Here is a 9830-nt window from a genome sequence, read left to right as displayed (position 1 = left end):
GAGAGAGAGGAGAGGAGGGGGGGGGGGAGAGAGAGGGGAGTTGCACCACTCAGTTCAATAAATGTAACTTTCTTTGCTTACCTGGTTTGTGATTGTGATCCTTGTGAATGATAGCCGCACATATAATTATTCCTTTGGAGCCGACCCAATTTAAGGTCATAAGGTACAGTAATAATAGTTACTCTTACATTTCTTGCTAAGAGAAGTCAGATCAGATTCATGAAACGTTCTTAAGTAGGCAGAATTGTTCGTAAGCATGTTCTTATGATGATGAATCCAAATCCGTAACTTGGGGTGTCCCAGTTCATTCAAATTATCATAGGTAGACGTCCCACCTATGGTAATTAGGATGTTAATTACCATAGGGAACCACCACACCAATCCCCATATAAGGCATGGGGCATTCACTTTCCTACCTGCATGTGTTTCACCCAGGTGGGCATGGTTTTCCATGACTCGAATACACATTATCCCTGGAGTCATGGGATCAAAGCACATGCATTACTTTTTCACGGGGACATGCCCCTCTCATCTAGACTGAGTGGCGCAGCATGGAGTGTTGGAGTTTGGAAGCGCTCGCTGGAAATCAGCGGTCCTGCGTACCACCCGTTTCTAAATGTCACATAATGACGGTGTGTTATTGAAAACGAGCGCTTCCAAACTCTGACACTTGCACGGAATTTCTTGACAGAAAGTAGCTCATGACATGTCTATGGTGGATTTTTATTAAACAAAAACTTTGCACATATAAAGAGGATAATTCATGCTTTCCATACAGCTACAATGTTGGTGAGTTTAATGTCGTTAGTCAGATTATATATATAGGACCTTTCTGTTTAGATGTGTTGTTTCTTCTCAGCAGGCGTTCCCGTCCACTTCAATGATAACTGGACTTTTTCTATTTTTTATCCCACGAGTTTTGTAACCCATTAATTCACCCAGTGTCAATTGTCTAATGTAATCCTGGGCTCTACACTCCCTCTGCCAACCTGGGGAGAGCAAAATACTGACCTCATGCTTCCTTCAAGGCATGAGGAGTCCAAGCCGCTTCCTTTCACCTGACGGGGGAGTTTCCACCAGTAGGACGTAGTGTGTGGAAGGAACACGTTATTCCAACCAGTTCCTTTCCCCTCCATCAGGCGCCCTGGCTGGCCAGGGGGAGGCTGTTTAGAGACCAGCATGTTTTTTGTGATGCTACCAGTACCTATCCTAGGGGACATGGGCAGAATATGCAAAACTTCACCCAGAACATGCAAACTCCACAAATATTTTGTTGTTTAATTAAAGCAAACTTTTCCCTGGTTCATAACTATAAAGCGTCGCTGGTTTCGGTTACAAAATCTATGTTTCGGGCTCTAAATGGCTCTAAATAGCCATATATCGCTAAGTTCCGGATCTCGGCCCGGGAGTTAATAGTCTTCCAAGTAAGATATCCGACTTGGAGACTGTGGCAGGGAAGGGACACAGACTGAAACAATTCTGGAAGTCAATGAGTTAAGTACAGCGCTTGAGTATACATTTTACACTTTGGTGTACTTACTTTACACCACTGTGGATAGGCAACCTGGCCTGGCGGAGAGTGCAGACACCTGGGACTTTTCTAGTTAATTGTTTTTACAAAAGATATAATTAATTATGTAGCAGACTACAACATTGTTCAAAAACATGTCAATGAAATATAGCTGAAGCAACTGTGCCAAACATTTGTTAAATACTGATTGTTATACATACATTTGTATCATTTTCTCAGAAGAAGTAGACCTGTTTTATTATTTTAAAAAAATACCACAAGTGAAAAACATAGCTATGCAATATACTGTAGGTAATGGAAATACATTTAACATGTGAAACACAATATTGTGTTGTGATTTAAGCTTATATTTTATATAAATACAATATGAAACAATATGTTTTTGCTATATTTTTCAAAGTTTGAGAGTGAGTTAACAAGTTAACAAGGCACACAAAACAAATGAATAATACAAAACTTTGGCATCGGTGTAAAGGTGGTCATAATGGACCACTAATGTCCTGACGTTAGAGGGTGCTATTCCCCTGGTTCATTTGGTTGAAATACCCACAGGAGAATATTAGATCGCCTCATAAGGACTGCGTTAGAAAAATCAAAAAATCAACCCGGGCGATGTTTCTCATATGGATATGAATTGTAATGCCCATCGCTTGTTGTCTTGACAGTGTGTCTTAATTTAGTAGCGAAATTGACTTCCAGAAACAAGCTGTTTAAAATATGAATGAATAATATGTAACCTCTGTGCCCAGAGTCACATTGTTTCTATGTATTTGTGTTTGCTATGCTCCATTTTCATGTATTTTATTATTTTCTACCAATCCGCTGCTCTATAAAATTGTCCTATTTATCTGCTGGACTATATGCTACAAGAAGCCAGTGAGATGCATGTGTTGCTATGGCAACAAGCCGTGATTGAGAGACTCCATATAGCTCACCTGGCTGATGGAGTCATGGGCAATCACAATGTTTGGGCCACCTAGAGTTTGACTCTGTCAGTCCAGAGTGGAGGTGAACAGAGAGACAGACAGGCTACTGGATAAGCCATATTTCCTTTCTGGAGTACTTTCGTGAATATTGGATTCTACCATTGGATTTAGAGACCTTCTTTTAGTTTTTGGAGTTTGGATTTCGACTGAGGACGGACTTTGAGGAACAGTGTAAACTGTAAAGTGTGGTAAGAGGAGACTTACCACTACACAGCATTGACTGACTGGGTTCCATTTGGATTTCTTTTTTTGGACATTTAAGTTTAGTTTTGCACAGTGCCAGGATAATAATAAATTACAGTTAAACTTATTTACTGATTTCTTTAGTTATATTCTTATTCTGAATTGACCCACCACCTCCCTCATTTTTGCTATAATTGGTTCCTTAATTGTTATTGTTGCAACGTTATAATCATAAACAATGCAGAGCCAAGCCCCTGACAGAAAAGCCTGGATGATGTGTTTATTTTTGGAACATACAGTAGGCCTAGTTCTTATATGAGGCGATCTGAGATGAACCTGTAGGGATTTCAACACAACAAATAACCCCAGAAACCAGGGGCTCTCTAGCAGCGGTGACATCAGACTTCAGTGCTCTATGTCCACTTATATTAAAGTGCTATACCTGGCTGGTTAGCTGTTAAATAAAGTCTTTTTTTTGTCTTGTTCGATAAAGCAGCGAGTTTTGAATCAGTTAAGTTCTCATGAACGCCATCTTTTCAACACCCAGCGCCAACGTCTTTTATTTCTCCAGCGATGCCACTGTAATTTTTGTCATTTGGATCAACTCTCGTGTCGGTGAGAACGGGTCCTTTGTTGGTTCCATACGAAGGTTGAGAAGAGAGGGAAGCTACAGGTTTGATTAGATTTCCTGTTGCACTCGCGTACACAGACGCACACAGAAACAAACAAATTCGCATGGGCATGGGCACACACACACACACACACACACACACACACACACACACACACACACACACACACACACACACACACACACACACACACACACACACACACACACACACACACACACACACACACACAGAAGAACAGCAGGGACGTCGCAGAGAATGTTCGAGAGGCAGAGGCTGAAATCCCCTAAAAAAGGGCACTTTTGGCAAAGAATCGTGAAAATAGTGCATCTACAAGCTGAGAGTGTGTAGATCCACTGTTTTTGGGGCACGACCCCGCACTCTTTAGCTACTGAAGCGACATGGACAAATTCTTTCAACGCAAAATGTTGCGTTTATGTCAAGGAGAGTTCGAAGAAAAAAAACAATTCTCCTGAATGCTGCCTTTGGCTATGGCATGGAAAGGGGGGCATATGGAGTTCTTTCACCATGTAGTAAATGCTGCATTCATGGTCTGGAGAGGGCAGTTTTTTTTACAGACGGGTAAAAAGGCTGTAGCCCCCTTTGATGTCTATGTGCGCACATGCCTGATGAACATGTACCGTCTAGCTCTGGACTGGTCCATAGCGTTATAAGGAGTTCTCCGTAACGCTATGGAACTTTACATCCCTTGCGCACGCACCACAGGTTGCACAGCCTTTCGTCTTTAGTAAAAAAAAGAAAAGACACTTTCGCTACTCACCGAAACAAAGATTGTTGAGAGCCTACTTTCCTTAGTGGAAACACTTAGTGGACCCCACTTCACATCTAAAAGACACTTTTTGGCCGAAATGCTAAATAATCCACGTAATGGAAGAAATGTTTTAACTACTCTCCTGCACATTCTTAAGATCCGGTCAATGGAACTTTTCTATTGACAAACGTCTTTGTTTTGGTGAGTAGGCTAAGCCTTGCAGAGCCATGAGGCCCATAGGGCAGGAGCCTGTCTCCTGTTTCTGTAGCACGAGGCAGCTTGATGTACAAGTACACCCAGTGGACATGATGTACAAGTACACCCCGTGGACATGGCGCTAGAGACTTACAGTACCTCAATCCAACCCTTGATGCTGAGTGCCAAGCAGGGAGGCACTGGGTCCTTGGCACCGAGTCTTTGGTATGACCCACACAGGGATTGAACCCAAACCTCCCAGTCTCAGGGCCACCACAAGGCCACTGAGTTTTACTAAAGACGAGAGGCTGCGGCCGCTGGGAGTGAGGGGAAAACGAAAAGTACCATAGCGTTAAGGTGAACAGCTCTTTCTATATGGACCACCACATCGGTAATCGGTATCTCCTTAGCCTAAGAGACATGCATGAGAACTGGCATACGAGCGGAGTGAACCGTGTATTTTCACTAACCAATAGGAGCGCAGCAAATGAGGTGACGTCAGTGTTCTCCGCTGTGTGTAGTCGGGAGCAGAGTGGGGTGGGGGTGGGGAGGTGGTTGTTGAACCAAGGAAGTCCCCGGCTGTCTCAGCCGGGAGATAAGTCCGCCCCCTCTATGCCCATATAGTAGGTCTTTTTCAGGCTAGTATCTCCTCAGCTCCGCCGGCTTCTTGGCTCCCCTGTTGCTGCAGAGCGCCTGCAGAGGCTGCAGCAGCGCGTCCTCTCGGGGCCTGTAGGGCACCACGTAGCTATCCTCCTCCAGCAGTATGCGGTTCAGCGTGTGCTCGTGGTTGATGTGCCGGCGCACCATGAACACGTACTGGTGGCCCTTCTCCAGGTGGGGGCAGTCGCACACGTTGGGCACCCACAGGAACTCCCGGTGCTCCAGGCGGAAGCGGTTGCGATACGTGTAGACGATCTGGACGTCGTAGCGGGTCTCCTCGCCTCGGTACCACTTCCCCACCACTTTGGCCCGGAACACTTCCAATGAGGAAAGAGACGTTTGGTTAAAATATTGGCGCAACTCGACTCAACTCCAGTGTTAACTTTGACAGTTTTAGTCTACTAAATTATACTACAAGTATACTAAATCTAGCTAGTAAGTAGTAACATCTATCAATCTACAGTTTTACACTTTTTTGCATGCTGAAAATAGCCGATCTATAAGCTCTAAACGCGCCACAGTGCCCACTAGTCCCTCCCTAAGTTATTTTGTTTTCGTCAGTTAAAAAAGGTAGTCGATGAACATATTTTGTGATAGTTTTAGTCAAATGATCAACTCAACTCTTGTTAATTTGTACAGCCCTAAATCACTGTTATAGTCTCAAAGAGACTAAATCACTGTTATAGTCTCAAAGAGACTAAATCACTGTTATAGTCTTAAAGAGCTTCATAACAGCACCTCCTGTCCTTAAAGCTGAGTTACGAATTTGACTTAAATTGGGCATGAAAAAAAATAAGATAATGATACACGTGTTCATTCAGACTGTATGTATGATGATGATACACGTAGTCAGTCTCACCAAAGTCCTTCATGCAATACTGTCGTTGACGCTCCCCTCGACCGCGAATCCGCCGACATTTCCCACAATGACCTGCAAGAGTGACAGCAAAACAGTTGATAACAACAGTAAGGCCACTGATTGAATGGAAAAAGTAATAATATTACCGAAAGTAATATATTACTTTAGTTACTTGACAACACTGTATGTTTTTCAGAAAACTGTTTAGAAGACACTTTGTAGAATCGTGTCCTCAGGTCTTAATCCATTTAGGCCTGACGTCGAATTTAAAAAAATGTCTTTATAAAATGTCTTTTTTTCAGTGGTGCTCAATGTTTCATGTCAAGGACCCCAAAAATGATATGTAATTGGCCACCAACCCCATCTGATAATATGTTGTTCCAGAGACCCCACCAACCCCATCTGATAATATGTTGTTCCAGAGACCCCACCAACCCCATCTGATAATATGTTGTTCCAGAGACCCCACCAACCCCATCTGATAATATGTTGTTCCAGAGACCCCACCAACCCCATCTGATAATATGTTGTTCCAGAGACCCCACCAACCCCATCTGATAATATGTTGTTCCAGAGACCCCACCAACCCCATCTGATAATATGTTGTTCCAGAGACCCCACCAACCCCATCTGATAATATGTTGTTCCAGAGACCCCACCAACCCCATCTGATAATGTGTTGTTCCAGAGACCCCACCAACCCCATCTGATAATATGTTGTTCCAGAGACCCCACCAACCCCATCTGATAATATGTTGTTCCAGAGACCCCACCAACCCCATCTGATAATATGTTGTTCCAGAGACCCCATCAAGAAGCAAAGATTTGAGTTAAAAACGTTCTCTGAAAGAATATATATTCAACGTTTTGCGCCACATTTTCACTATTTAAAAAAAATAGCAGGCCTACAAGCTAGTAGTGCGGCACTCGGTGGCGCGCTATGAGCTTGTAGATCTGCTATTTTTCAATAGCTAAATTATAACATAATGCTTAAAACACCAAAAGGACCCTCACAAAAAACATGCAGTAATCCTGGTCTCTAAACTGCCTCCCCCTGGCCAGCTGGGGCGCCTGATGGAGGGGAAAGGAACTGGTTGGAATAACGTGTTCCTTCCACGCTCTACGTCCAACCAGGGAAAGGAGCAACTTGGACACTGCAGGCATGAAGGAAGCATGAGTTCAAGTCCGTTGCTCTCCCCATGTCCCATATATGGGGACTAGGTTGGTGGAGGGTGTGTAGAGCCCAGGATCACATTAGATAATTAACACAGGGGTGAAAAATGGGTTACAAAATCGTGGGATCAAAATTATTAGTAAAAAAAACACCAAAAGGGGTTCCCGCTCAAAATGGGTTAATCCTCCAGGGTTAACATTGGGAACATACTTCCAGGTGAATGCTGGGGCAGCCGGTTCCTGTGGCTGTCCTCCCTCTCCAGGCGGGGCAGGACTGGCTGCTGGGGGCTGTGTCCATGGTGGGGGTTGTGATGAGCAGGCCACACGGGCCAGGCTACTAGCCGGGAATAAGACATCAGTGTTTCATTTTTATTTAGTTTTAGTCATATTCTTTTGAATAAAATTTAATTTAGTTTCAGCTGTATTTTAGTCATCTGATATGTATTAGTTTTAAGGTCATTACACACTGGCGAATTGGCGACGCGAATTGGCGACGCGAATAATTCACATTTTTTTAAAACCAATTGAAGTCAATGGAAGCTTCCACATCAGTGGCGAATGTGCGAATGTGCGAAAATGCGACAGTTTTCGCTCTTTTTTTGTTCGCTCTGGTGTCGAATTTTGCAGACATTCGCAGGCGAAATTCAACGGCTCTGACCAATCAGAATGCAGCCCAAACTTGTTGCTGTGTATAAACAGCAGCGTACCGTACAGTAGCTGTCAACAGAGCAGCCGCCGGTCCGGTTACGCAGGTCGGGATAGCACAGCAGCACACTGTTGCACACCTCCCCTCCTACAACTCTGTTGGGTGTGTGTGCGCTCGCGTGTGCATGCGCATTGCGCGAGCGTGCGTGCGTGCCGTGGACATGGCACATGGGTGTGCAACAGAGCAGCCGTCGGTCCGGCTACGCAGGTCGGGATAGCGCAGCGTGGACATGGCACATGGGTGTGCTAACAGTACGCAATAGAGGTGGGATCGGGCCGACTTTATACTACCCGAACCGAACCCGTCACCGACAGCTTTGTGTCCAAACCGAAACAAGCCCGACCTTAATTATTAATATATGCGCCTGGCCCGTGCCCGATACCCGACACTTTTTTTTGTTGAGGAAGGCACTTTAATAATTCCACTGACTGCATACAGCTTGCCTGGCTGTTACCTTTAGACATATTATGCCACACTATATGTCTTGTAAATTACCATGAAAGGGGTCCGTTTTATATAGCTAGGCCTACTACGTTGATGAATAAATAGCTATAGTATAAACACGCCGTGCACACTACAAAGCACACTGCACAGCACTGTGCGCAGTCAGTTGCATACACACCGTCATTACTACACACACACACACTCCTGCAGTTTTATACCAGCATTGATGATTGATTTGACATCGGCAACTCTGCATTGGCAATATTTAATCCACACAGCTTGTTCGTGCAAAGTTGCAAACTGCTATTCAATCAAACAATCCGCACCAGCGGGAGGTGATTATTGGTAGCCTAATTTGCCATGGTCCATGGGCAGGATCGAGTAACTACTCAACTCTTCACTGTTCAACATCTAATAAATCAAACTATTTATATTAATCCAAAAATCGCGGTTTACATGTTGTCATGGAGGAGGAGGATCGCATCCGCCGTGGGTGAGTTCAACCTAAGCTAACTCCTGGCTCCTCTCTTCAGTGGTTCTTCCAGCTGCGCCCCATATAATGTAGCCTCGGATCCCTACGATCATTCTGTAGCTTCAGACCTACAGAATTGGCGTAGTGACTGAGGTTCACAATTTCACATGGGGCTACGTTCGCTGCTGCTGCTGCTGCTTGCAGCACGTGCGTTGCAAGCTTGCGTTGTTGCAACTTGCAAGCGGTGCTGCTGCTTGCAGACAGAGCATTATCACGCTGCACCGGCTATGTGGGCCGGTACGAATTAATTGGACCCCTCCATCTGTGAAGTACTGGATACGGGATTATTAAAGAAAGGATACCAAAGCGGGAGGGGGAGGAGAGGAGAGGAGGAGGGAGAGGAGAGGAGCTATAATCGCACAATACGCGTCGCATAGATGTGTACGGTGTATAGGCAAACGCGAATAAATTCGCCGGGCAAATATTTCGCATTTTCAGATCGCTTATTCGCATCGCGTCGCTAATTCGCCAGTGTGTAATGACCTTTAGTCTAGTTTTAGTCGACTAAATCTGCAGTTGATTTTGTCAACAAAAGTATTTTGGTGGTGCCTTGATGACGTCGTAATGATGATGATTTTACACTTGCGGTTAGATGCTGAAAACAGCCGATCTACAAGCCCTGCGACGCATTGTGAGCTTGTAGATGCTATTTTCTGAGCACAACACCAAATGACTTGACTTTTGGTTTTAATTTATTTTTATTTTGTCACGGAATCAACACCGACAAGACATCATTATCATCACTATTCTTCATGATGGTGTTTTCACTGAACCAATAGACAGACAGACAGCTAAGCAAACACAGACATGCATTATGCCACGTGCACACACAAGTTTAAACATTGAATGTTGTATTACATTCAAAAAGAGCAGACGTACTCTGACTTTCTGTGTGTTCTAGTCTTATCATCAGAGATAAACGGCTTTGACGACCGCATTCCGCGGCTCCGTCACCAGACACGTACAAATGTATACACACATGCCCCATCCACGACCTTTACACTAATACAGACTATGTATTTTGGCAATAAGCATACAAAGATTGACTTTAGGGTGAGGGTGATGTCAGCAGGCGTGGAATTTCTGAATTTTAAGCCCTAACCACACCAAAGGGTCACCATGCAACTCCTTGGGTCCAAACGGTTGCAAGGAGTTAA

The 9830-nt window shown here is 44.3% G+C and overlaps 1 protein-coding gene across 2 annotated transcripts in view; it reads right to left on the bottom strand.

Moving 5' to 3' along the window:
- Positions 1–709: 709 nt before the first annotated feature.
- adamtsl5 (ADAMTS like 5) overlaps positions 710–9830 on the bottom strand; it is a 45345-nt gene continuing 36224 nt past the window's right edge. Inside the window, exons 11-13 of one of the 2 annotated variants that reach the window (XM_080768601.1) lie at positions 7203–7328; positions 5819–5890; positions 710–5276 (exon numbers count right to left, since the gene is read on the bottom strand). In XM_080768601.1, coding sequence (XP_080624727.1) covers positions 4939–5276; positions 5819–5890; positions 7203–7328 — 536 coding nt within the window. In that variant the 3' untranslated portion in view covers positions 710–4938. The remainder of the gene's footprint in view (positions 5277–5818; positions 5891–7202; positions 7329–9830) is intronic. The other variant, XM_080768602.1, reaches the window with a different exon arrangement.

This window comes from Protomyctophum bolini, assembly GCF_963924005.1.
Source record: "Protomyctophum bolini genome assembly, chromosome: 1".
Classification (NCBI taxonomy): Eukaryota; Metazoa; Chordata; class Actinopteri; order Myctophiformes; family Myctophidae; genus Protomyctophum; species Protomyctophum bolini.
Note: the sequence above shows the minus strand (reverse complement) of the source record. Positions and strands in the feature narration are given on the sequence as shown.